Genomic DNA, 27,499 nt, shown 5'->3' with positions numbered 1-27,499 from the left:
TCCTGGGCGGGAGCGGCTCGGCAGGACACGCCCCGCACCTCCCCCCGCATCCGGTCTGGTGCTCACGCGGCAGCTCCCGGAACCTCACAAGCGACCGTGCGGGATGGGGGGGAAGCGGGGAGCCGGTCTGATTGGCCGGGAGCCGGCACCGCCTGTAACGTCACACCTGTGACGCCCCCGCGGCTTCCGCCCCCGCGTTCCTATGGAGACGCCCGGCCGGCCGGGCGGGAGCTGTGCTGAGCCCATGGAGGAGCCCAGTGGGGCTGTAAGTGACCCCCCCGCGCGCGCGCTCCCCCCCCGCGCCCCCCGCCCCCCTGACGCTCTCCCCTCTCTCCCCCAGGAGCAGCGCTGGTTGCGGGCGGCCCGGGCCTTCGTCTGCGAGACGCTCTGCCCCGCGGGGCCGGGCGGCGGTGGCCCCGAGCAGCTGGCGGACTTGGTGCTGCGGTGCCTGCGGAGCACGTGGGGCGGGCGGAGCGGGGAGCTCCCGCTGGGCTACAGGTAACGAGGGGGGGGGGGAAGCGGGTCCCTGCCCGCCTCAGCAGCGCTCCCTGGGACCCGCGCCCCCTGCCCCGGCGCAGGGGCTGGGGATTGGGGGGGGGGGGCTGCCGAACCCCCGGGCTTGGAGCGGTTTCCATCATCTCCGGGCTTTACAGTGTGGTTCTCTCTCACCAACCCGGCTATGTAAAGTGCCCTGGTGGGGCTCGTATCTGCGCCACCTGGAGCTGCGCCCCCCCCCCCGGGGGGAAGTCAGATCCCTGCTCCGCCCCCACCTCGGTGCGGAGCATCCCCAACTCCCTGCTACACGTGGGGAACTGCAGGTCCGGGGCCCGCCAGCCCTGCTCCCGCTGCCAGGATGTAACAGAGTTGAACTGGAATGACTGTTTCACAAGGTCTGGGTCTGAATGACTGGCCAGTGACAGCACTTGGCCCTTCAGGAGAGTTTGCTTCTCTGAAGTTGCTTGGCTTGTCGGACCTCAGAGGTGTGGGCTTCTTTTGGACAACCCTACAGGCCTTCTTGACTTAGTTGACTCCCACGACTATGACCTGCTGACCTACACCTGAAAGTTAGGACAGCCTAGGTGCATTGCTACCCTGTACAACGCAGTTAGTTTGACCTAGGCCCACACAACTAAGTGGATGGAAGAGGGAGGTGGATTTACTACGCAATGGAAAAATCCTTTTGTGGCTGTAGTGAGTGGCTGTGCTACAGTATTACATAGCATACCTGCATTTGTGCCATTGCAGCACTTGTGTAGACATGTCCCAAGTCCCTGTGATTCTACAGTGCTGCTAACTGCACTTCATCTGCACTTAGTGGGGGTCCTAGTGTAAACAACATTCCAGCATCACAGCCCTTTCCAGAACCCTGTCAACTAACTGCTAGGTGCAAGTGCTGAAAACAACAGCTGGAGCGTCGTCTACACTTGAGCTTACAATGTTGCTGATGCTGGTGTTGACGCTGGTGGGAACTTTTTTCTGAAATTTCCTAATGTAGACAGGGCCTATGCCTGTGATGTGGGTATTGTTATTGCTAGGCACATATATTAAAACTAGCTGGGTTGGGAATGAACGGGCAATGCTGCCCATGACTCTCCTACTTAATGCCTTGATCAGTCTCAGCATTGTAGAATCTTAGGCACATCTTTGTTCATTAACAGTATCTGATGGTGTGCAAAGTTTCTCTTTATCCAGTCTCTTAGTTTAAGCTTGGCTACATTCTTACAGTTGAAGAGAAGAGCCTGAGACCTCTTTGATTTGGCATCTCTCAGCCTCACATCCTTTAAGTAAGGCCTGTTAAGATGAAGATTTAACTCTAAGGTTGGCAGCATTGTTTTGATCTGTCTCCCTATAAGCAGCACAGAGACTACAGTCAGCCACTCTTCTAGCTACAGGTCAGCACCTCTAAGCACCTTGCTGGGGAAATGGGATCAGTATTGATTTAGAAAGGAGAGTACCCCTTACAGAGTCATCCATACCACTCACTCCACTCAGTTACCTTGGTCTTCTCATGAAATCTCCCATTAATATTCTACTAAACTGTGGGATAAAGCCCTCCCACATCTCATAGAAAGGTTGTTCAGATGAGTATATTTTTCAGTCTCTGTTCCCAAATATTTCTCCACAAATCCTGTGTATGCCCAGCCATGTGACCACAGTCCTATGAGGTACTCACGGGTAAATGTGCTCTCAGGGTAAATGTGGAAATAGATTGTGTTTCTGACACACTGGCCATTTCAGTGTTGAACCCTGTATTGTGCCATTGAAATGAGTACATTCACCCAGGGCCAGCTCCAGGCCCCAGCACGCCAAGCGTGTGCTTGGGGCGGCATGCCGTGGGGGGCGCTCTGCCGGTTGCCAGGAGGCTGGCAGGCGGCTCCGGTGGACCTCCCACAGGCGTCGCTGCGGAGGGTCCGCTGGTCCTGCGGCTCCAGTGGAGCATCCGCAGGGACGCCTGCAGGAGGTCCACCAGAGCTGCCTGCCGCCCTCCTGGCAACCGGCAGAGCGCCCCCCGCGACATGCCGCCGTGCTTGGGGCAGCGAAATATCTAGAGCCAACCCTGCATTCACCCCCAAGATTTCCCATATGGTGGCACAATCTGTTGGGACAACATTTAAGGCTGCATAACTGCACCTGTGCTGAGCCTGACCTGCTGCAGCAAAATGTCTAAATGTCGCTCTTCCTCCCCAGCTTCAGCCTCATCCCTTCATATTATCATTCTTTCCCTTTTCTCTAGCTTCATCTCCATCTCTGACCTCCAGTGCCAACAACGCACACCCTGCTGTAGTCACATGACGTGGAGCACCAGTGACTTCAAGAAATGGGCTCACCAAGGTGAGGTCATCTTGCCCAAACAGAGTGTTCTGCCACGGACTCACCTGATCCTGATTGGCTACCTGACGGATGGAAGAAGGCAGGAGGGAAAAGAGAAGCTAATGGATGGCAACCTGTATGTGCAAGACAGCACTGGTTCAATTCCCTGTGAGGTATGGCAACAGGCAGCTTGAGGGATCCCGCTCTTGGTAACATTTCTGAGGGACCTTGTAGACCGCAGGAGGATTGAAACAATTTGCAAAAGATTGTGTAACTTGGGAGATCAAACATGTGTCTTGCGAGGGGAAAGCAGTGAGTTCAAATGTCAGGGAGAAAGGGTGAAATATGTCAGCTCTTTCATTGCTAAAGAGCTAACTACCAAACTTAACTGGACTAGGGAATGACGGGAGAAAAGAGGCAGGGGAAGAAGGTTGTTCCTGTCAATTACCATTGAAGCATCGTTTCAGTTACTAATTAAGTAATGGAGCAAACACTTTGAGAGAGAGACTCTGAGAAACTGATGGGACTGACAGCAGTAAGCTTGAATTACAAGCTGTGGAGCTGAAATAAATGCAACAGGGGAATTATGCTGGGCTTTCAATGAAGCATGTGATACAGTATATCAAATCTTGGCTTGGATGGGGTGCTACCGTGCTGAAGCCTTCCTGGAGGATCTTGAATAAAAGAGGTCTAGGTAAATGGCAGCATCTGGAATTAGGGACAAGAGGTTGACACTAGTGATGGAGGTCCAGGGCTCTCTGTTTTGCCACTTATCAATAATCTAAGAATGGGGGAAGAGAATGTTAATTATATTTGCAGAGAATACTGCATTGGAATGAGCTTCAAACACTGGTGAAGACAGAGAAGGATTAGAAATATGGTCTGGAAATACCAAGTGCTGCCAAAACTTAGGAGGCTGTAAATGCATCCTCACCGGACCCTGGAAGGGGAGAAACCGGGCCCAGGGAATGCTATTCCTAGTGCCCAGCAAATTGCTACTCCTGAAGGAGGACAGGGATGGAGTTCCCAACGAAGCTGCCAGGGTTGGTCAGATCAACCCACAGAAACCTCCTCTGGCTACAGGAAGCTCTGCACTGTGGGGGAAGGGGAGCTTGGTGGGGGGGTCTGGGTGCAGGATGTGATGCTCAGTGGGGTGGGGGTCCCAGATGCACAGGGGTTGGGCAGACAGGTGGAGTGACTCCCTATACAATGACCTCTTTCCCCACTTTCTGGCACCATCACTCCTCAGCCATGAGGGGTGAGGGTGTCACTGTACAGGGAGCTGCTCCCCCTGTCTGCCCAACCCCTGTTCATCTGGACCCCCGCACCCAACCTCCCTCGCTGAGCTCACATACCCAGCTGAGCCCCCCCATCCGAGGATCACCCAGACACCCCCCCCAGCCTCACCCCCTTCATCAGGAGCCCCCCACACCCAGACTCCCACCCCACTGAGCCCCAATCAGCTGCACCCTGACCCTCCCACCCATGAAGCCCCACTCCTCCAGCACCCACACACCCCCGCTGAGTCCCCACACCCAGACTTCCCCCACTGAACCCTAATCACCTTCAACTGGACTCCCGTGCAGAGTCCCATTCCCCCTGCACCCAGAACCCCACAATGAGCCCCTGTGTATCCAGATCCCTCCCGCCCACCCTCACGAAGCTGCCCGCAGCCATGTTGTGCCACACAGAACCCTGGTACTCTTGAGGGAATTCCACACCAAAAAATTAAAAAAATTTAAATTCTTCAAAGTTCTTCATATTTTATTTGTCAAAATAACACAATATAATCACACCATTTTAAATTATTTTGGTAATTTATTTCAAAATACTTCTCGGCAAATAATTGAAAATGGTGTGATTATATTGTGCTATTTTGACAAATAAAATATGCAGAATTTTTTGGCACAGAATTTTTACTTTTTTGGCACAGAGTCCCGTCAAAAGTAAAATTGCATAGGCGTTTATAAGGCTATCTATAGTTAGGGGATCTCTCTTGGAGCAAAAAGGAGTTTATTTCTCTACAGATCAGTCACTGCCACTGCTTGGGGAGCAACAAAATGAGCATCTTGCTAGGAACTGATCTGTTCTCTAAAATGAGCTCTGAGAGCTTGTGCTGTGCGACGGGAAGGCTGGGCTAATGCTGTAATTGTCTTAGTTCTGGAGTTGTATTGTGAATATATTTCAAATGGCAGCACCTTTTCTCTTTTGGTTAGCTCCTGCATTTTGAATCTGAGTGGCTGGAGCTACTGTTTCTCTTCCCCAGCTGGGCATACATACCACAGACGAGTCAGGGCTCAGCTGGATATGTGGAAATCCTGGCAGACCCAGTGCCAGTGGATCCTCGACCAGAGAGAGTGGTTGACACCATCCCTGTCTTCTACCCAGCAACGGCTGCACAATTGCTCAGCACCAGGTAAACAATCAATGCTCTTAATTCGATGTGTGCAGCAGTTGCTACTGCCATTTGTCACAGGTTCACTCTACATCACAGCAAGAACCTGGCCTGTTCAGGGAGATGTTGATTGGGTCAGATCCATGTTGAATATATGAGAGAACAAGTGAGTGGATATAATACTAAATGTGTATATTAAATCATTTAAATCAATGAATAACTTATACTCCAAAAATTTGTTGGGTTTGCATAACTTGGATAAGGTACAGATTCAAACTTTCATGACTCCATAGATTTAAATGACCAAAGTAAAACTTAGGAAATAATAGAAAAGATATGAAGATAACAAAATGTGCATTTAATTTTAAGTGACAGCTCATTTAAAATAGTTAATTTAAAATAAACAGGTAGCTCTGATGGAGTAGTGAACCACAGTAATCAAAGTCACAAGTTGTGGGTAGGTAATTCTAAACGTAAATACTGAACTAATATATATCACAATATAGATCACAATTCAGAACCTTATTAGGTTGCTAATTAAGATAAAGGCCCATTTAAGCTAATCAGAATGTCTGTCATAATCTTTAAAGTTTATAAACTTGGAAACTAAGCAATACATTTAGTAAACACAAATTCAGGTTTATAATTTCAGATTACATTGTAGATAAGTGGTATGTATTTGTGAAACCTTTAACTCTTTCACAAAGACAAATAGGTTAATTACACCAAATATGCAGAATAAATCAAAAGCTTATAGTTTCTTTTGACTTTCACCAGTAAGTAAATCACAGTTAAAATATTCTATATCAGGCTAGTTTAAACATTTTTTTTAATAAGCAATGGTAATCTTTTTAACTAAAAGATTAGTCATTCAGCAAGACATATTTTCTATATTTTAGAGAAAGCTGTAGGCTGGGTGAATCTTAGTTTTTCTTCTGATGTCTGTTTACTTAAGCTTGCATAAGTCATTAATAGATTTTACTGCTGTAACAGAGCAGGCTATAAGGAGATCTTTATATTGAGGTTGTAATGAGCACACCAGTGTGTCTTAACTACTTTAGTCATATAATTATTTAAAAATATTTCCAAACAATGAAGTTGAAATGTATTAGTAGTGACTAAGACAAATTGTCCATTTAAGTCATATACAAATTTTATAAGCCAAAGTATGTACTCTTGAGAACTTGGCTTAACATGAGCATTTGTCATTTGCATAAAAGCACATGCATAAAAGGAGTCTTTGATACATAACATCAAGATACATGAAATTTTCCAGCAACTTGTTTTGGTTCTTCTCAAGATGAGTGCGTGTTCACCATGGCCTTTTGTTCATGGTGGTGCTGTAGATGGTAGACAGCTATCAATCCTTTCTTCTCTGGATCTTGCTCATGCGTTCTTTCTTTTTTCTTTTCTTGGATTCAGAAAAGATAGTGGCAATGCATAACTTTGGCAAGTTTTTTAGGGTTTACCTGAATCTGGATCTTTCAGATTTCTGTGATTCTTCTTAGCTTAGGTGCAACATGCCTCAGGTGGCACATGACCAAGATTCATTACCGAATTTGGTCCGCTGGTTGGATCATTAGCTTCCCTGGCTTAGGCTAGGTACTGATGGGGAATGCGACGTGATGGTGGCCAGCCGTTTGAGTCTCCAACTCTTTTGTCCAAGAGATGTTCTTTGCAGATTTTTTTGTTTCTCCTTCCTCAAAATCTGCAATGTTGTGGCATTTTTTTGTTTGTTTGTTTTTTATTTTGTTTGTTCTGTTTTTGGTAGCACAGTAGCACCTAGAGTCACCAACCAAGATTTGAGGTCCCATTGTGTTAAGCACTCTCTGTACATTTAGTAGGAGACAGTCCCTGCTCTGAAGAGCTACCTAGACAAGTTAAGCAAAGAGTCTGAGAAAGGAAGTAGTAATGTGGCTTGCCATTTTACAGGTGGGGAATTGAAGAATAGGGAGATCAGGTGACTTGGTCAAGGTCCCATGGGAAGCCTGTGGCAGTGTAGGGAACTGAACTCATGTCCTGAGCCTCTGTCCAGTGATATAAATGCAAGACCATCCTTTCTCGTATCCAGTTTCACGTTGACATCACCACATTGTCTCATTCAGACACCTGATCTCTTGATAAATAATGTTATTTATGTATCAGAGGGGTAGCCGTGTTAGTCTGGATCTGTAAAAGCAGCAAAGAGTCCTGTAGCACCTTATAGACTAACATTCACCCATGAACGCTCATGCTCCAATACATCTGTTAGTCTAAGGTGCCACAGGACTCTTTGCTGCTAATGTTATTTATCTGTCACTTTCAAAATGTCCAATCAGAAACCTAATATCTGCATGTTTAAATGTTTATCTGTTATCTATAGCTGCTTTAAATTAATCTGCTGGTCACTGGTACCTGATCATCTTGCCAGATTCTTCCTGTTCTTTATAACTGTTTCCTGTTTTAGAATTCCTGTGTGAGTGCATGCCAGACTTCTGGGGTCAAGTCAACTTTTGAAGTAGCAGAGATTTGTTTTATGATAATCTGGACTCTTTTGATCTTGGAACAATAAAGATGTAACATACACAACTTTTTAAAAGTTTCTGTGAGTCCTCCTGTCTGTATTCTTAGTCTTTTTCTTATTTCTGTGTATCTCCATCTTCGAATAACATCTCTTACCCAGAATTCTGCTATAATCCTGTTGCTGGCTCTGGAATTCTCCTTTTGTTCTGTCAGAATATAAAATTTAATATTCTCACTGTGTATTACATGTAAAAAAACTATGTTAAAAGAACATTATTTCAGTTGCGAAGTCAAACACCTGAAAGTCAGGAAATGCCAGCTTTATGCCTATGCAGTTATGCCTATTCAGCCCCTTTGAGCACCCATCCTGTGCACTGAATGAGGCAGCAGTCCTCTGAGAAATTGTAGATGATCATGTAATTAAACACCTTATCATAATTTTGTTTTGCATCCCTCACTCGCTCTTGTTTCTATTATTTGTCAAATAAACCTTGTTTTATTACAAGTGCTGTATGGTATATTGGAACGATGATTTAAGCTAAACTGGGACATGCTGCTTTTTTAGGGGCAGAGGATTGGGTTTCTGTGAGTCTCCAGTGTCAGAGCTGGATATCACAGTGTAACGTTTTAAGGGGACTTGGGGACCGGGGTGCACCTGTTGTTAACCTGCAAGGTGAAGACGGGGCTGGCAGAGCCTGGAGGAGAGTGCTTAAGTGGATAACAGGCTGGTGGTGGTAGGGAGCTAATGCTCAGCCACCATAAGCAAGGCTGCCTCCCCTTAGATCCAGGGGGTAACAAGGTTATTCTCAGTCTGGAGTATCCTGAGACCCATTACAGAGTTGTGTGGCTTGTCATTTTTTAAAACCTCATCCCCGTCCCTAGGAAGAGGGAGAGTCCACTTTACCCCTTTGGGACCTTTTCCTTCCGTGAGTAGTACATACTGCACCACACGTGCGCCTTGGCTTAGTTGTTGGCCTAGTTCTGAGTTCTGCTTCCATCTCTCCTCTCCCCTTCACTCCCCTGCCCCCAACTTCCAGTAGGGTTCCGTATCAGAGAAGAGCAAAGCTGAATGTGGCAGGTGAGCTGGCCAGACTCAGCACCCTCCTGTGCATCCACCACAAGACGTTCTTTTTCCTCTTTCTGAAGTGCTTCACCTCTGCTGCTTGTGTCCCAGTGCTGGTGCAGGTGAGTCCTTGGGGCTTTGTGTACCCTTGTGCTGGTTCTTTTCAGGCCCTGCCATGAGGTCAGCCTTTTCCCATCTTGATTCTTATTTATCCCTTTATTATTCACAATGATCTTGTATATCTCTGGTACCTTCTATCCCAAAGGGTCCCATAGCACTAGATAAACTGCATAGAAGGATCATTGCAACCTGCAGAAATGCAGCCACCATTGAGGTGATACACAGCTCCACTGCTCCAGGGACTTGGGCTGGAGTGTGGTGCAGCCCTGGGAGCAGGGAAGATATTGGTCTGCATTTCTAGGAACCTACTGGCTGTAAGAAAGGTTCTTCTCCAGTGCACTGGATGCTGATGTTTACTTTGCTTTCTCTGCTCTAGAAACCTTCCCAGCTAGCTTGGCACCACATGCTCCAGTTGGGCCATGGCTATGTGCTGACAGCATTGAGTGTGTCCGGCCTGAAGGCATCAGGGCACAAGGTATTCGTCACCAGCTTCTCCTCCTGCCTCCTCCCCTACTGTGCAGAGCAGGTGAAGGAGCAGCCTCTGGAAATTGCCTGGCGGGGAGGACCAATTCAGCCAGTTTCCCCTGAGGCCACTGTGCAGCTCCCCCTGGAGCTGACAGATGAGAAGTTGCCAGTGCCAGCCAAAGAGTCCAAGATCCTGTCATACATGGTAAGGAGCTATCCCTCACCTGCACCCTATTCCTGCTTTCAGAACCACGTCCCCCTGAATTTCAGCTCCTGCCCTGCAGGGCCCCTGGGCACCGTCTGCACTATGGGATCACATTTTCCCCCAGGCCCAGTGCCCTCTTCGCTCTTTGTAAACTCACTACTTTTCTCTGTGCTCCTGCTCCAGGGGATCATCACCCGAGTACTAAATGCCCAGGCTGGCCTCTATGAGCTTGATAACAAGATCTGTCTGTGCCTTGCTTACCAGCAGCTGTTGAACTCTGCCCGTGGACTCCGACCAGGAGCTTGTGTGGAGGTGAGGTGATGCAGCTGGGAGTTGAAGCACACCAGAAGGTAGGGATGGCTGAGGCACAGGCCAGTGGGTAGTGGTGTGTGGAGCAAGGTTGGTGTGCAGGGTGGGGGTAGGAGTACTCTAAATCTTTCAGTCAACAAGGAGGGTATTCCAGAACCCAGCTAAATCAGGAATATGACTGGGCCTGGGCCTGGGCCTGGTTAGAGGTGGCTAATAGTAGCTATTTGCTCCCCTGATTCCTGCATAGGTGGCAGCAGATCAATGAAGGCCTCTTGGGGTTGATGAGAAATGTAGTGGAATAACAAAGGGCTTTGTGCAGGATGAGAGGGTCTTTAGGGAGGGGCAGCAGAGTGGCCATTTTCTCTCTATTAAGTCATGTGTTTGTGTCTCTCAGCTCCGAGACGTCCACCTCCTGCAGAAGCCCCTGGCTTCTTTCCCCTTTGTTGTTGTCCTTGGTGCCTGTCTGCACAGCATTGTCCTTCTCAAGGGTTTCTCAAGGCTTAGCACCTTCCAGCAGCCTGTAGCCTCCTCTGGAAATCTCTACATGCAACTGCTCTTCCGGTATAACCTAGGCCTGCCACTCTATTTGTGGCTGGTGAGCCTGTTGGAGATGCTGGAGCAAAGGTGAGGATGCACCTTCCCCAGTCCCATTGGGAAGGGGTTGTGTAGGCCATTCAGAGCTCTGCCAGACAAATCCCTGCCCCCTGCTTCCCTTCCGCTGCACACACTTTGTGTCCTTGATGGTTCTGCTTATGCACTGGTTGCTTCACTCTTCTCTCCTAGGGAAGTTGTAAGTTGGTTTCTGTGCTTCACTACTGGGTTCTGTTACATAACATGGTTTTTGTTCTGGAAAAGTTAAGGTTGCTGAAGTACAACTGCCAACCTGAATATTAAAAAATAAGACATGCAGTTATGTCAGACACCCTACACAGCAGCCAGTCCATGGCAATTTACAGAAAGTGCAGTCTTCATCTGTCCCCATTCAATACATATCTATCACATCCTCTGCTAAAACAGCCTTATAATTGATGCTAGCTACAATCTTCAGTTCTTTGTTCATTTCTTACCTAGAGTCTTGTTTTAAAAAACATTCACACAATTAAGGATGTTCATGGTCCTGCCCTTACTTTTAAAAATTTGTTGGTTTTGAATTTAGTGATATTTTGGGGGGTAGAAGAAGTTCATAGATTATTGCTGGTGGTATCTTTAATTTAAAAAATTATGTATGTATAATAAACATACCAGTGTGCTATTCCCAACTTTCCCTTCATGATCAGTATTCTCAAGACCTCTAATTATATTGTACTTTATGGAAGCTGTAATATTAAAATGTAGTAAGAGACATTCTTGCAGTAACCTTTGTTTTTTCCATGTAATTTCTATAGTCTGTGTTTTGAGGTTTGTATGTATGTTAGCAATGCATACTGTTGGTATATAAAGTGTTTAATTAGTCGTATATGGTTTATTAACAAACGGTGTACAGTCTTATCTATTTTAGCTACAGTAGAACCTCGAAGTTACAAACACCAGAGTTATGACCTGACCAATCAACCACACACCTTGTTTGGAACCAGAAGTACGCAATCAGGCAGCAGCAAAGACAAAAAAACAAATACAGAACAGTATCATGTTAAATGTAAACTACTAAAAATATAAAGAGAAAGCAGTATTGTTTTTCTGCATAGTAAAGTTTCAAAGTTGTATTAAGTCAATGTTCAGTTGTAAACTTTTGAAAGAACAGCTATAATGTTTTGTTCGGAATTACGAACAATCTCCATTCTTGAGGTGTTTGTAACTCTGAGGTTCTCCTGTACCTACATGGCTCCCTTTACCTTAGTATCTGAGTGGTAGGGAAGTACTGTTACCCTCATTTTACAGAACTGGTGGATAAGTGACTTGCCCAAAGTCACACAATAAGTCTCTGGTGAACTCAGTTTCTAACCATTGACCCATCCTTCCTCTCCTGTTGGCTTTTGGCATGTTATTTGTCTATTTATGAATTTAAGTATAACTTTTTGTGTGGATTTAGAAATGACCAGAATCTTCTGAACTGCAAGCAAAAGTAAAATATTCTAGTAGATTTTGGTCACTGATGGCTTGAAATTGTTTCTAATGGGTGAAGAAGTCTGGTTCACCTTTCAGATCTTATGCTTGCGTCACTACAGGACCATAGTTATGGTTATCTTAGTGGAGTGTTTGTTTATGAAGGTGATGGAGGATGAATAGGATGAAGTGCAAATGGACTTGTTGCTGTGTAGTGTGTTTGACATAACTTGTGTGGATTTCCTAGTTTTTTAATGTTTGGGTTGGTAGTGGTGGCTGGCGGGAGAGGGAGTCCTGTTGCCTCAGACACAAACATGGAGCCAGTCCAGTCATAGTGTTCTTCCTGCGTGAGGATAATCGAGTGATCTACCAGTATGAACTCTTGATGCGCATGTGATGTTCCCCTGGTGTTATCTGGACCGGTGATCTGCCAGGTCACTCGAATCCTCAACTCTGGGAGCCAGCCTTAGCCTGCTCTGCTGTTCACGCACAACTTCTGGCATGTAAGCTGCTCCCAGCTACGTGAGTGAGCACTTCTGGCCAGCCGCTGCTTGGATTGTGCAACTGAATGACGCTAACTAGTATCTCCAGTCCCAGACACAACCCTAGGAACCTCCGTGTTGCAATGTCCAGTTATGCCCGCTGGACTTTGCAAGCTCATGAGTTTGTCAGTTTAACAAAGAAATTGATATGTACCAAGCTTGTTTTCCCAAGGAAAGTCTCTGACACGCTTCAAACACACTGCTTCAGGTAGACTAAACAAACACATTTATTAACTACAAAAGATAGATTTTAAGTGATTATAAGTCAAAGTACAAGAAGTCAGATTTGGTCAAATGAAATAAAAGCAAAACACATTCTAAGCTGATCTTAACACTTTCAGTGCCCTTACAAAGTTAGATGCTGCTCACCACAGGCTGGCTGGTTGCCAGGTTCTCCTCTTTGATCAGCGCTTCATTCGCTTGGTGGTGGTGTCTGTAGATGGAGGTAGAAGAGAGAACATGGCAAACATCTCTCCTTTTATCATGTCTTTTATTCCTTCTTGGCTTTGCCCCCCCCTGCCCTTCAGAGTCAGGGGAGCGTTACCTCATCGTAGTCCCAAACTGACCAAGGGAAGGGGGTGACTCACTCGAGAGTCCAACAGATCTTTTGTTGCTGCCTAGGCCAGTGTCCTTTGTTCCTGTGTGGCTGGACTGCGTTTGTCCCATGCATGCCATAATGAGGTGTGAACTGCCCCTCTGTTCTTGGAGAGTTTTTGCCTGGGCTTGTTTTAAGCCATGAGGACACATTTTCAGCCTCATAACTATATACGTGAAATTACAACCTATAACATTACTGTAACTACAATGCTCAGAACATCATGAGCCTTCCAAATACATCCGACATGACAAACTTTGCATTGAATACCACACTATCATATTAAAAGCATGAACATGGGAGTAAAGGTGTTCCCCCAAGGTACAGAATGTCTCTGCACATGTATAGTCTCTTCTGGTCACTCATTCCAACCAGTGCAATTACAGCGTGCAAATTAACTTGAGAGGAGTGGTTGGTTGATTTATAGATTCCTGCATTGAAACCAGTACTTTGTGGTTGAACACTAGAGCATATCCTTTAGAAAGATCCAGTTTGATCTAAAGATTTCAAGTGATTAGGCATCCTTGGTAAGCTGTCCCACTGGGTAGTTGCCTTCATTGTTTAAAAACTTGCACCTTTGAATTTATCTAATTTCAACTTCCAGCCAGTGAATCTTGTTATGGCCAGTATTGCAAACTCCAGGCAGTCAAAACTCACATTAGACCTCCCAATGAAATCACAACATGTATTTAAAAACAACAATAACAAAAAGATGGAATTTTTTAATTTGCCTTCTGATTTTTGAGCCTTTAGAAGGGAGCCACATATACCCAACTTATACATGGGTCATTTCATGTTAAAAATGAACCTTAAAGGCCTTACAAAATATAGATCCCCTGATTGGAGGGGGATTCCACTCTGCCATCTCATAACCCCTGGATTTTAGGGAGCTGCCATTCTCTCCATCTTCACTTTCTCTCTGCGCCCTCTTGTGTCCCCTAAGTACGCCTGCTCCTCACATCCTCCCTCTCTACAACTATATTTCCTTCTTATATTTTCCTTAGTCTCATGCCTCCACCTTACATTCAAGCAGAACTGTGACACACAGGCTCCTTGGCACCAGCTTGCAAAGTTTTCATTGTCCTGTAACAGCAAGTCCTATCAGGCCTGACAAACACTATACTTAGCACATTGTTCTCACAGTATTTGTCTATGAAGAATGTCATATGAGATCTTATATGAAAGCCAGGATCACACTGATCCTCATAAACATTCTATGATATATACATGGATTATATTTAAGAAATTATGTATATGTACTAAACATATGTTTTAAAATCTAAGTCAAGGCAAAATTGGCAAACAGGTTTTGAGTCAGGCGAAGGACATTAATTCACCTGTCTTGCATGTGGCTGTGTAAATCAAGCACTGCAAACCAATACCATGGAACCCAGATTTGCATACAGAGTAAACAGGGGGATGGGAAGACACTGGAGACTAAACCACAGGGGGTTGTCATGTCATGGCAGGAATGAACTTTGAAGAACCTAAATAAATAGAATGCAAGGAGACGTTTTGTTCATTCACTGAGGAAACCTCCTGAAGAGTGGGTTGGATGCTTGGATCCTGGTATGACTGAAAACCAGCTAGTTCTGCAAAAGACTGGATCTCTGGGGGGAAATCTCCTTTATTAAATAGGAAAATTAACTAATGATAAGTGTGGACCCAGGTCTGCATTTTATGTTTTTGTTTTATATGTAACCACTTCTGTTTCCATTATCCTCATTATCTCTTAAATCTTAGTCTTTTGATGATAAATTTAGGATTGTTTTCACTGTAAGTGTATCTCAGTGCTGTGATGATCCCACGTTTTGCTAGTCAAGCTTTGTGTGTTGTATACTGTTCCCCTGGGGACAGCAAACCAGTCATTTCTGAGAGTGTCCGGTGACAGGAGCTGGATGTCACAGGGTACCGCTTCAAAGAGGATTGAGTGACACCGATTGATTAACCTTCAAGACAAAGTGAAGTCTGGCAGAGCCCTGAGGAGATTGTTTGGGTGACTAACAAACTGGTGATGTCAGGGAGCAGGCATCCTGTTAAGCATGAGCAAATTTTCCTCTTGCTGGAGGCAGTGGGGTCCTGGGCACCCCAAGAAAGTGTCTCAGTAACATCCTTGCTGTATATGCAAAAATTTTTCTTCGCTATGAGTGAGCTACTAACACCTGTATCATTCTTCCTCCTCCTCAGGTTTTGCTGTTTCGTTGGGCGCCGGCAGCTGTTCATCCGCTCTGTGCCTCAAAGCCCTGGTGTAGCGGAGAAGTTTCTTGTCCCCATTCTGAATGCTGTGGTGCCTTCTAAGGCGCAAGTGAGAGATGTTCATCAAGAGATCCTAGCAGAAATGCACCACTGTCCCCTGCAGCAGGTGGGGCCCTGCTCCCTGAGCTCCCTGTTTGTCTGAAGGGAGGAGACTCATTTTGTTTCTTGCTTTTTGTATCATTTAGTATCAGCCCCTGGAGCCCCCATGCCAGGCCCCACCTCTTTCTCTGCTGCGCTCTGTGGCTGAGCAAAGAAGCAAGGAAGCCTTTAATCCATCGCAGCTGCTGTCCCCCTTGGAGGCCCAGCACATGGGCACCCAAGAGCTGAATCGCAGACTGGCTTGGTCCTATGATACATTCTCAGCAGAGAGCTTCCAACCCCGAATGGTACGTACTAAACTCCCCTTGCTATCTGACCTACAGGAGCTCCCCTCCTTCCTCCCACCTTGATACATGGAGGCTGGGGCTGGGGCTTCTCTCCTCTTGATTGACATGTGGGTACCTCCAGTCGAGGTGAACCCTGTTTTCCCTGCTAGTGATGTAATGAAAGAAACACTGGTTGATTCTCTTCACAGCTTCCTTTCCTTTGCAGGTGTTGCTGGGGGTGTTGAGAGCTTCCTGCAGCAGTGGCTCCCTTCAGCTGCGGGACAAGAGTGCTTCGATCCCATGTGTGATCTCTCGCAGGGATGGGAGCCCCTTCGCTGACACAGCTCTCATAGGTGTGGCCCACTCCGCTCCAGTGGGGGATCCTGGCTGCTTTGCCTGCTGGCCCCAGGTGGCGGGCAGGAGGGAAGTGGGGGGGTGCTGAGCTCTCCCACCGCCTTGCCTGCTGGCTTTGGGAGCAAGGACACTGAGCTTGCTCTCTCTGCTTTACCTGTCTGTTGGCTGAGCTCTTCTCTCTGGTATGTTTGCAGGGTCCCTTTTGCAGGTGGAAACCTACCAGCTTGTGGTGGAGCAGTTCCTTCAAAGTGACTTTCCCTCCTGGGAGCAGCTGTGGACCCTAGAACATGTGAGGGGCAGAGAAACAAGGCAAGTGCCCCTTAGCCTGTGCTCAGGAGCAAAGGCCTTGACCTCCCAAAGGGAGGAGTAAAGAAGTTAAATGTAAGTGGGAAATGATCCCCTAGCTTGGGCCACAGTGACATGTGCCTACAGCTGGGTGCATGGGGCAAAGGGGAATACTCCCAAGAGCCTGGAGAGCAGTTCCAGACCCTTGGCTGGGAGGGAGAGTCACCCTGAAGCCTTGGGTGGGTAGAGGTAAAGGGGGGAGGAGCGCAGTGCTCTCACTTGCTGTTTCCTCCTCACTTACTCGGTCCCAGAGTAATGGAAATACGTGTCTGCTACTGTCCTTTACCTGAGATGCAATGGTTCAGACAGGTCCCTGGTGATGTGTTTGATGGTTGCTCTGATGCTGTTGAACCTCCTGGCTGTTCTTTTTTCCTCGTCTGGCACCAGCTTCTGGAGTTCCCCAACATGTGCTCCTGTTAAATCACACCGCCACACACCCCTAACTTGTGTGCACACGCACACAGTTTCTCTCTGTGGAATTCAAGTTGCTGGTGGCAGCTGTTTTGAGGGGGCCATTCCTGTTCTCATCTAGTCCCTCTATGTCCATGTCAAATGAAGAGCCAGAGTGACACTGAGCCTGTGCTTCCTGCATCACAAAGCCCCTGGGTGGTGAAATACCCCTGCAGTTCCATGTCTGTATAGGTATTTATAAAGTTGCCCATCAACGTGATGTCTCAGTGCCTAAGTGCATCTCCTAAGCTGCCTGCACGAGGAGGGTTCCTCTATCTGGGACAAACCCCCCATCTCAGTCTATCCTGGATACACTAGGTTCAGCAGGCCTCCACTCCATCCGTTCCTGCTGTCTGATCCTTTGGCCAAGGCTCCCTCTCTCTCTGCTGGCTGCCTAGTTTGGAACCTCCCTGCCTACTAAGTTGGAGCTGCACTGATACCTCCTCTTGGCCCCTTTTCTCACTCCAGGCTGTATGTGCAATTCTGCTTTGAAGATGTGCAGATTCTTCATACGCCTGAGGTGCAAGTCCAAGAGGGTCCCACAAGCAGTGACAGTCCCTCATTGGGGAAAAAGGATGTTTGCAGTTCAAAGGTTGAGTTGGGATCTCCAGAGGCAAAGCTGCCAAAGTTGGAGGGGACTAGCCCAGGAGCTGGCTCTAAAGAGGGCTGTGATAGAGGCCAGAGCAGTGCCAGAGGCACCAGCTGCATGTCTCGTCTATTCCTGGTCACCCAGAAAGAGGGGCTTATGTCACGCAACTACCTGCCGGCTGCAGAAGGAGATGGAGAGGGGCAGGAGCTGCAGCTTAGCTTCCAGGCCACCATACTCTGGATGGACAAACCTCAGCTCTGGAGGCATCCCAGGAAAATTGGGAACCTGCCAGAGCTGGAGCAGACCAACCATCAGAAGGAGGACAGCGAGGCCCAGCAGAGGGTAAGGGAGGGCTGGAGGAAGCCATGGGGGTACCCTTCTGGTTAGGGTGTGAGCTGGATTTTGGAATGAGGAGCCAGGTCCACAGAGAGTGGGAGGATGGTTGTCTCTTGACCACAGATGTTTGTGAATGCCAGGGGCTCCCTCCCAGCTAGAGTGACCAGACAGCAGGTGTGAAAAATAGGGACAGTGGGTGGTGGGTAATAGGATCCTATATAAGAAAAAGACCCAAAAATCGAGACTGTCCCTATAAAATCAGGACATCTGGTCACCCTTCTCCCAGCCCACCAGGAAGAGCTCCACTTACCCTCTCTCTCTGCCCTGCAAGTGCTCCCCTTCCCCTCCCCCACAGGGCACACCCCACTGTCACTTTGTAATCCAGCCTCTCCCTGCAGGACACCCTGAGGGGCTGTGCTTTCCCTTCCCTTTGCCCACTCCCACCATGATGAGCTGTGCCTCCCACCTCCATCACCAATGTCCCCTCCTCATCAGCTTCTCTTGTCCCATTCCAGGTGCTGCTGCTCTTTATGGGAAGATCACTACGATGGTTCCCATTCCTGCACCCGGGTGGGCTGTACTGGCTTATTGTGCCCCAGTGTTTGGTAAGGAGGGACCTTGGTGCTGCCCCCTGCAGGGCCCCCTGCCACCGTTGGGACTCCAGAGCTGGGGCTTGCGCTTCCCCCCCACCTCGTCTTTTCATCATTCTCAGAATAGCTTGTCACTCTTTGGCTCAACAAAGGCATTTCCTGCAATTGAAATCTTGCTCTCCCTGTGGCCATGAGAGGGTTAAGGGAAGCACATTAAGCCAACATCCTGCTGGACTCAGTGTTGTGCTGTTAGCAACACATCCACATCCCTGAATGACAAATGGATTGGCCAGGATGGTGCTGTCCCTTGCGCCGCTTACAGGCTCAGCAGTGGCTCCCTGGAAGACAAGGAGTCACAGCAAAGGAGACTAAGCACCTTCTGGCTTTGGTGCCTCTACCCTGCCCATGGGTCAATGTGCTTAACCTCTGTGTTACACCAAAATCCTCAGGCATCTCTGCAAGGGCTTTTCTGCTCCTGGTCCCTGGGCCCCTCTTTTTCCATGTATGCTTGAGGCCCTCTCCCCTGCTGATCTCTCCTCATGCCTCCCTTGATGTGCCTCCTGCGCTGTTGTTCTCACAGGACTTTGGGGTGTTTGAGCAGCCCTGTCTCTCACCATTGCAAGGGAGGCTTCTGAACCAGCTGGGCTGCCCCTCGTGCCTGATAGTTTCAGCTACCTGGCACCTACAGCATGAGACCTGGATCTCCTGGCTGGCTCAGCCCCAGGTATGCAGCATCTTATAGCTCTGGATTTTCATGAGTGACTAGGAGTTCTTCCCTGGGGATCTGGCGCAGTAGACCATACAAAACACCCATGGACACCACGAGGGGCTTTGGCACTTCTCTCAGAAGCGAAGAAAACACTCCCCAAGCCATTCTGCCCTGAAACCAATGCTGGGGAATGGTAGCCTCTCAGCATTGCACGGTTCTGTGCTTCGTGGCCCCAGGAATGGATGTGGTTATGGGCCTTGGGTGGAGCTGTTCCATATTGGTGGTGGGTGCATATCATAATCCTGTTAAGTCTGTATCTCCTCCTTTTCTAGGTGATCCCAGGGTCAGAGCGGGCAGAAATGGGGCAGAAAGTCTTTTCCATTCCAGAGCTACTAAGCAACAGGTATGTTGGTCCTTCCTCTGCTGTGGTGTTGGGGTCACTGAGACATGACCACCACTTGGGAAATGGGTCAGTGCTGGCTCCTAGTGAGGAATGCACTTCACTCAACCACCTGCGCCAACCCCTGCAGTGCAGTGGGGTTTCGTTGGAAATCTCCGTCATGCAAGTGCTGGCCTGGCCTGACCCTATCTAGCGTATAATGTGTGACAAGATCACAACTGAGATACCTTCCGAATGGGACCTCAAAACAGTTTGAGCTGTGGAATTGGGTGCAAGAGGTCTCAACGGAATCCCTCTCAGAGACTGGGGGTGTGGAGTGTCCTGTTCAGAAAGTCTGAGGGCTACCTTCTGCTGCCTGTGCAAAGGCTATTGAATGGGGCTGGGATGCTGGTCTTTTCAAAGTGTGTTTAAATATGAATAGAGTGACTTTGTGCAATGAAGCCCTCACCAGGCTCCTACAGTAAGGCTGATTCCCCTTCCATCTCCTCACCTGACTAGCTTCTAACTTGGGTATATAAATTCTCTGCTTTTCCAAAACCTTATTTAGGTAAGTTTCTAGGACTTGTCTTCAGAATGTTTCGTACCTCATTCACACCACCTCAGGCTCTGATACCTCCCTTCTACTACTTTCCTGTTGCTTTTGCTCCTGCTTCTCCAGATCCAGCAACAGGAAGTGTGTGCAGGGAACCATGTATTCTGCTTTTGTGGGTGTAGGAGTGATCTGAACTAGCTCCACAGAAGCCTGTCTTCCAAGTTCTGTCTGCAGCCCACATGCTGCAGCCCCAGGAGTCAGTCCCTCAGTGGGAGCCAAGGGTACTGTGCCCTGCTGTATACTAGCCCCACTACTCACTGTCTATAACATGGCTGAGAGTTGTGGAGTCTCCTGGTGGGGTTTATCCCTATCGGCCGCTAAAGACCTTCCACTCTTACCATGACAGCTGCAGTCTTGGGTCCCTTGAGCTTATGCCCTCTCCTAGGTTTATTGCGAAGGGACTGGTGCATGATCTGCTCTGGGCTGGGCTTCAGAACATGCTTCCCACTCTGCCTTGACCTTCAAACGTGCTATACGCACCCATTGTCATCTCAGGGATTCGCTGTGAATGGGAGAGCTCATGGGGAGAGATGGGTAAGAATCTTACATGCTGAAAGCTTGAGTTTCTAGCCCACTGTCTGGCTGGTGCAGGACCAAAGTACAACTGAGTTGGATAGGCCCCTGATGGAAGGCAGATGAAGTACAGTTGTTGAACAACAGTGATGCTCCCCTGCAAAGGGCTGTCATAAATCCCCCTGCCCTCACCTCTCTTATCCCAGCTTTTATCCTGCCACACACCCTGGTCTGTTGCTCTGCCACATCACTTCCTAGGCTAGACAACATTCCGCATAACATGGACCAAGACGAACACCAACAAGAGGCCCAAAGAATCACGGGGCAGAATTCAGGCTGTGTACGTAATGCTCTGGTGTAGTCGTGGCCCTTATGATGTCCAGGGGGTCCTGGGACAGATGAGCTCAGGTGAAGGTGCTGAAGTAGCTGTGCCTTAAATTTCCTCTGTTGCTGGAACCTCAGAATGGGGCATCTCTTCAGCCATCAGGCTCTGCCTCTGGTCTCTGTGGCAGGACAGAGCCCCTGATTCTTTGCTCTGCTCTCAGTTTCACAGGCTCCCTTGTCTCTTTCTCTGGTGAGATAGTGGAGCGGACCTTGTGTGCTTCCCCTGGGAATGAAAAGCTCTCTGCACCCTGCAGCATGCAGCGGCAGAAAGGTCAGCACGTGCCTGCCTCTGGCAATGCTTGGTCTCCTCTGCACTGAAGGAGATAAGACACTAAGCCCCATTCCCTGTGCATATGCTAGGGGTGAGGGGGAGCATGCCAGGGTGTTGCAGCCTTGTCCATGTGTCAGAGGGACAGAGAATTTCACCCAGTGCCTTTGTGCGTGCCAGGGTTGGACACCATGCCCTGGGGCCGGGGGAGTGGGGGAGAGTGCTGCTGTGTCCCATTGTGAGTATGTGTGTCAGGGATGGGATGGGATGTTCTGCTTTGGTGCCCGTGTGTGCCATATAAGGGGGTGCTCTGCCCTGGGACGTGTGGGGCTGGGGCACCGTGTCCCATTTTGTGTGATGGAGGCACAGGCACCAACATTCCTTGGTGCCTGTGGGTGCTCATGCCTGCCCTGCCCCAACTCCACCCCCTCCCTGCCCCATTGGACCCCTCCCCAAATACCCGCCCCAGCCCCACCTCTTCCCCATGTGTGCCACATTCCTCCTCCTCCTCCTCCCCATCCCTCCCTGTTTCGCACCATAAGCACTGGGAGGGAGAGGAGAGAAGCAGGACACAGCGGTGCGCTCAGGGCAGAGGCGGAGCGAAGGTGAGCTGGGGCAGGGGGTGTGTGTCAGGGAGCTGCCGGTGGGTGCAGAGCACCCACCAATTTTTCCCCATGAGTGCACCAGCCCCAGAGCGCCTATGGATGGAGGGACCAGGGCTCTGTCTCCTGGGTGTGTTGGGAGCAAGTGAAGAAGTGCTTGGTCTTGAGGTGAGTGTGGGGGAGGGAAGGCGCATGGGCCTATGTGTACAGGAGGAAGCAGGGGACACTAATGTATGATTGTGGGGACCGGGTGCTGGCTGGCTGGTGTGTGGGGCAGAGCTACTGAAACTAGCCTGTAGCAGGGCAAGCTGGGAGTGGGATAGAGCAGCTGCTGGTGAGCTCATTGTGTCCTTGGCCTTCTGTATGCCTAGGGACCCTCCTGCCCTGGGATCACAGTGTGAAGCTGAGCGTCTCAGCTGCTCCCGACTCCCCTGTTGTGCTGGATGTTTACATAGCAGTTGCCTACCTTCAGCATCTCTGGGGTTTGCTGCCCGGGGCAAAGATTCTCTTCCAGAACCTGCAGCGCAAAATCTCCAGGTACGTCTAGTCCCTGAACAGCTATCAGCCCAGATCAAGCCCCAGACACTCCCTTTCCCCAACCACACAGGTACACGTCTCCCTGCCACCATCCACCTTGGCCCGTGGTCTTGTGACCTGTGATCTGACCTGGACTCAATTGGCCGCATCCTGCTCCCTGTCCTGATCTCTTGCCCCCCTTCCTTCCTGATCTACTGTCCTTTCTCTCTTCTTCCTGTTCAGCTACTACCCCCATTCCCATGAACCATGCCAAAGGCGAAAGGAAGACCCCGGCCCATCTAGACAAAGGGGCCTCCTAGAGCTGCCTCTAATGTTTGCTTTTTTATGTTGCAGATTCCACAATGTTTATTGCACGTACATTGCCTCCAGCTGCATCAGCATCCTGGCTCTGCCGCCCACCTGCTTGTTCCTTTCCTCCAAGTGAGTCTGGGCTCTGCCTCACTCTTCTCCAGGGGAGTTTTTCTCCATGGCGAGTTATTCATTCTTCTTTTCCAGTCCTGCAGGTATAGCCTCCAAGTCGCCTGCAGCTACGCCCCCCTCGCTGATGTTTCTGTCCAACCTGCTGCTTCAGCCTCACAGCCTGTCCCAGAGCCAGATCGTCTGCCACTTGTCCTGTGTCCTGGCTTTGTCCCTGCAATGGATCTGCTCCGTCTGCAGCAGCATCTTCAGAGAGGTGCCCACAGGGATCATTGGGGAGGAGCGCTCCTGGGAGCCGTGTGCTTTCGACTCAGATGCCGTTACTGTCTTACTGAGCCTGCTCTCTGGGAACGTAGCTCTTGTCAAATACAGTTTAGGAGAAATTGATGCTTCCTGACTTTTCCCATGCCAGACCCTCCTTCCCAGTGTCTAGCATTAATGCCTCTCACACAATAGCGCCACGACAGAAAAGGGTCCCAACCACCAGTTGCAGAGATGCATGTGACTCTGATGTCTGGCTTGGCCACAGGCTGGGCTGGCTCTGGGCTGAGTGGGTAGGCTGTGCAGGAGAGAATCCTGCAGAGTGTCAGTGCTCTGCCTTCCCAGTGCATACTCCATTCCTGCAGGAGGGTTTCAGTCCCACCCAAACCCTTAGCCCAGGGACCCTCAGCCCTGGGGGGGCTCCTTCCACTTGAGACACTGTCCTTGGGACTGCAGTTAACAAGCTCTTTAAATTGGGGCGGCACAGGGAGTGTTGGCTCCTCCCCCCACTCCCAGCTCTGACTTCTGCTCTTGCTTCAGGGGAGGTGCAGCCGACACAGCCCACCCTGCCCGTCGCACACAGGAGTGAGTCAAGCCAGTGCCAAGTAAGTGTTGGGGGGGCAGGGAGTGGGAAGAGGTGGGTGGGAGGAAGCAGAGACCACCACGCTAGGGGAGTGAGAGTTGATCCAGTGAAGGCTGGTTGAGAGCAGCTGACGTGGATGGAACAACCAGTTAGAACTCTGTGTCACTTCCCTTTGGCATGAGCACAACGCTCCTTCCCTCACAGAGCTCACGTGTGCCTGCTCTTCACACTGACCTTTTTGTTGTCTGTGTCCATCTGCACTTGGCCTGCAGGATCCTGGTGGAGGATGGAACAGGTGAGGCTCTGGTGCTGTGCAAGAATCAGCAGGTGGCTGCAGTGTTAGGCCTGAGCCCTGTGGAGTGGAAAGCTGTGCAGAGCAATGTGCAGAGAAGGGGCAGCATTTTCATTCAGCATGGAGGAGCCAGTGCCAGGCCTGGGGTAAGTGGCTTATTCTGGCAGTAGCTGCGGTGCTGGGCCTGAGCCTAAGTTGAGAGGTAGTCCACAGACTCCTATGTAGCCATCTGGCTCACTCCACAGGTTCGCTAACAGTACTCTGGTTCCTTCTTCAGTGTGTGGAGGAGCCTCAAGACCTTGTCACCTGCTATCTGAAGAGCCTGTGTAGGAGCCGTGCCATCTGCCGGCCCATCCTGCTGGCTTTCAGCCTCGACAGGAAGTCCTCAAAGATTCCCCAGCCAGGTGCGTAAGTGCTGTCAGCTCTCACCATCAGCCTCAACTGCTGCTTGATAGGGCAAGAAAAGGAGCCACCTTACCAGGTGGCTGGAAGAGGGCTGGGGAAGTCCTCCCAGCAGCCAGGAGGAGGAGGAGGAGGATGCGCAGGCCACCTCTCTTGAGCTAGCCCAGGGGAAATCACCCAGGTTGTCAGTCCTGCCAGTATCCACAAAGCAAGGTCCTCTGACTTCAGCCAGGCTGTGTGGGATATTGATTCATGTGCTTTGGCATGGCTTGGTGGATTTATGGTTAGAAAAGTGACCACGCTGTCTCTCAAAGGTCAGACTGCTGGGGGAAGGAATGTGGTGCTGCCATGTTCAAGTTCTGTCCATGATCCCAGAAAAAGTGGGATTTTTCTGCTAAAATTTTTAGCAGGATAGTTGTCACTCTTAGACTTCAGTTAAAGATCTGGGGAGGGAGAAGAGGGGAGTGTATCTGCCTTTGTTGGCTCTTTCTGATGTAGAGAGAGACTGGAAAGGTTATTGCTGAGAATTGTTTGTTTACATGAGAAACATTGAGTCTTGTCTTCACTATCCTTATTGGAGAGCTCTCTGGAGAACTGGAGCTGCTTCTTGTGGTGACTTCTGCGTATTGTCACTCCTGGAATGAGTTTCCACTTCTCCAATGTTCCTAACACACAGATGTGTCATCTTTAGGAAGCTGTTAAGATCCTGATATCAGACAAGAACAGGTCAAGTCAAGACTTGGATTGGAGTTTGCTGGCAAGATCCCAGAGTGCATAGTGCTGGCACCTCATGGAGATCTTCCACCAATCAATATTGATCCCAATGCTGCACTGGTGCAAGGAGGTGCTGTGCTGCTGGGAGACTCTCCTCTATCAGTTGGCACTGACCCCCGGACTTTAGCATGCTCCCAAAGTGGTACTGTGCTGCAGTATGTGGGATGGGTGACTCAGTGAGGGTGCTGTCCTGCTGGAGATGACATCTTTCATGCGAGGTATAAAGCTGGTGCTGGCATTAGTGGGAGTAGGTGCCTATCCCCATACACCTGCCGGGTGAGCAGTGCATAGCTCTTAATTCTCACATGCTGACTTTAGTCATAAAAAGTAAAAATGCTCTTTCCCTCAGAATGAGAGCATTGGTTTCCATAGCCCAGCGTTCTGTCTTCCTTAGTCTCTCCACAGTTGGTTGGTTACAGCGTTCACTTCTTGTCCTGCACTGCTGAGCATCTGTTAAACAGCTGCTGCAGCCAACCTCCAAGTCTTATGTTGCCACACAGTGTTGGGTGAGCTTATCAGTGGGCTACTTGTATTTTCTTTCTCCTTAGATTCACTGCAGCCGAGAAGGTTTCTGTGTGGTGAGATGGAATTTGTGTCCCGAGTGGGAGCTCGACTGAGCCTGACGTGCCTGAACATCCAGGAGGCAGATCCCAAAGTCTTGTGCGGTCTGAGCAGCAAGAGGATCAAAACATCGATCGGTCACTCAGCTTGAGACCTGGTCTCTCACCTCTGTCCATAGGGAAGGAATGAGAGAGCCTCTGTTACAGCTTGGCTACACGTGTGTTCGGGCTGAGACTACAGGCTGTGGGCTGTGACTAGGGTGTTTGTTGTTAGGGCTTTGGGGTCAGTGACTGAGGGATGGAATTGATTTCCTGAGGGATGTCATTCTGGGACTCTTGACATGGCCAATTGAGGGCTAAAAATCTGGGAGTGACAAGTGCTCGTCCCCTGTTAGCACTCAGCCGTGGGCTGGACACAATACAGTTTGTGTGTATTTTACAGTATAATATCTAATGTAAATAAAAGTATTTTTAATAAAATGGAAAGACTGCCATGGGAATTTGTAGAGAACTTGGACGGAAGAGCATTTGTACCAGGTTTGAGAGCTGGGCACTGAGCTGCCTAGATTGGCTTGCCTGCCTGAGAAACCAAACAGCAGAAATGGGGAGGGGCACAGAATCAAAGCTGAAACCAGCAGCCCCCATAGAAAGTGGTTTGAAAAGCATCTGGGTGGGTCTAGATTCAAAGGGGACTTAGGCAGTGCAGTGCCAGTCCTAGGCACCCTGCTACCCAGTGGAATTCTGAGCCCTTACATTATATGGGGCAGTGATGCACCTAAGGACAAGCTATTTGGCAAGCTGAGCCAGGAGCCGCATACGGGTGCCAGGAGTGAAGTGCAGAGGAAGGGGATGGACTGGCTGGGTGCTTTGCATTCCTCAACCTATAGTTATGGTCCTGTCACTTGCGTGTTTGGAGGAGATATTGCTAAGACACGTAGCTGGGAAGAGTAATAAGTTCATTGATATCAATGAACAAAGAGGTGAGCTGTGATATCAGTTGGCCAGACTGAAACAGGTTTTAAAAAGGCACATGAACATGAATTGAAGCAAACAGTCATACAAGTTAAAGTCCACATAACGAAAGCTTTGGCCTTCTGGCTCTTCTCACTAGACTCAGTCAGATGCTCCAAAATGGCTGCTCTGTGTCAGTCTCTTACCCCTCCTCAAGCTAACATTAGGCACTGCCCACAAAATGCAAGAAGACCCACTTAAGGATCATCTTAGAAGAACGACTCTTTTCAAGGGTTATATAGAAACCACACACGAAAAAAGCCACACAATAAAACTGACTAGTAAATTTAGGGAGAAAATTCAAAATGCTACTGGGTGTAGCATATAGCCAACATCTGCAATTCACTCTCCAAGCAGTCCGAAAGCCTAAAACTAGAGAGATGTTATTAGGCCTGAATAATTGTATGACCAGCAAAAGCATTTGTGGATCTGCATGCTGATGAGAGCTGGTAGAATGTTACTGCAATTACTGGTTGAATGATTTATTTGATAAATAATTTCTTTAGCATTTGTTGGCTCTATAACTACTTAATTACTATATGAAGAATTACTTAATATTCTTGCTATCCATATACAGTAAAAGCTGTTTTATCTGGCATGTTGAGGGAATGGGGGGTGATGGTAAGTGAAAAATGCCGGTTAACTAAGAGGGAGGGAGTTTGGGTGCGGGAAGAGGCTCAGGGCAGCGGGTTGAGGCATGGGAGGGGTTGCAGGGTGCCAGATCCAGGGGTTGCTCATCTTGGGTGGGTACCCGCAAGAGGTGATCTGTCCCAGCTGCTCCTAGGCAGAGGCATGACAGGTGGCTCTGTGTGCTGCCCCCGCCCCGCGTGCCAGCTCTGCAGCTCCCATTGGCCGGGAA

At 49.0% G+C, this 27,499-nt stretch overlaps 1 protein-coding gene across 4 annotated transcripts; it reads left to right on the top strand.

The window, feature by feature from the left end:
• The first annotated feature begins 183 nt into the window (after window positions 1-183).
• Window positions 184-26,115, top strand: CTC1 (CST telomere replication complex component 1). Of its 4 annotated transcripts, none has more exons than XM_050956708.1 (24): window positions 184-265; window positions 341-498; window positions 2,735-2,984; window positions 5,028-5,227; window positions 8,749-8,893; window positions 9,268-9,561; window positions 9,745-9,873; window positions 10,265-10,494; window positions 15,238-15,412; window positions 15,492-15,692; window positions 15,898-16,024; window positions 16,220-16,334; window positions 17,289-17,751; window positions 18,261-18,350; window positions 18,916-19,059; window positions 19,377-19,447; window positions 21,095-21,204; window positions 22,175-22,340; window positions 22,674-22,760; window positions 22,836-23,013; window positions 23,559-23,623; window positions 23,874-24,039; window positions 24,171-24,297; window positions 25,618-26,115. In XM_050956708.1, exons 1-24 carry the CDS (start codon window positions 203-205, stop codon window positions 25,779-25,781), a joined length of 3,918 nt encoding a protein of 1,305 aa, XP_050812665.1. In that variant the 5' UTR covers window positions 184-202; the 3' UTR covers window positions 25,782-26,115. The 4 variants fall into 4 exon arrangements, with proteins under 4 accessions (XP_050812665.1, XP_050812656.1, XP_050812675.1 ...); XM_050956699.1 differs by having other exon boundaries at window positions 8,746-8,893; XM_050956718.1 differs by lacking the exon at window positions 18,916-19,059 and having other exon boundaries at window positions 8,746-8,893.
• Window positions 26,116-27,499: the final 1,384 nt, after the last annotated feature.

The sequence above is a fragment of the Gopherus flavomarginatus genome, chromosome 1 (assembly GCF_025201925.1).
Source record: "Gopherus flavomarginatus isolate rGopFla2 chromosome 1, rGopFla2.mat.asm, whole genome shotgun sequence".
NCBI classification, from domain to species: Eukaryota; Metazoa; Chordata; order Testudines; family Testudinidae; genus Gopherus; species Gopherus flavomarginatus.
The sequence above is the reverse complement of the archived record's forward strand: the minus strand, read 5'-3'. Positions and strand labels throughout refer to the sequence as shown.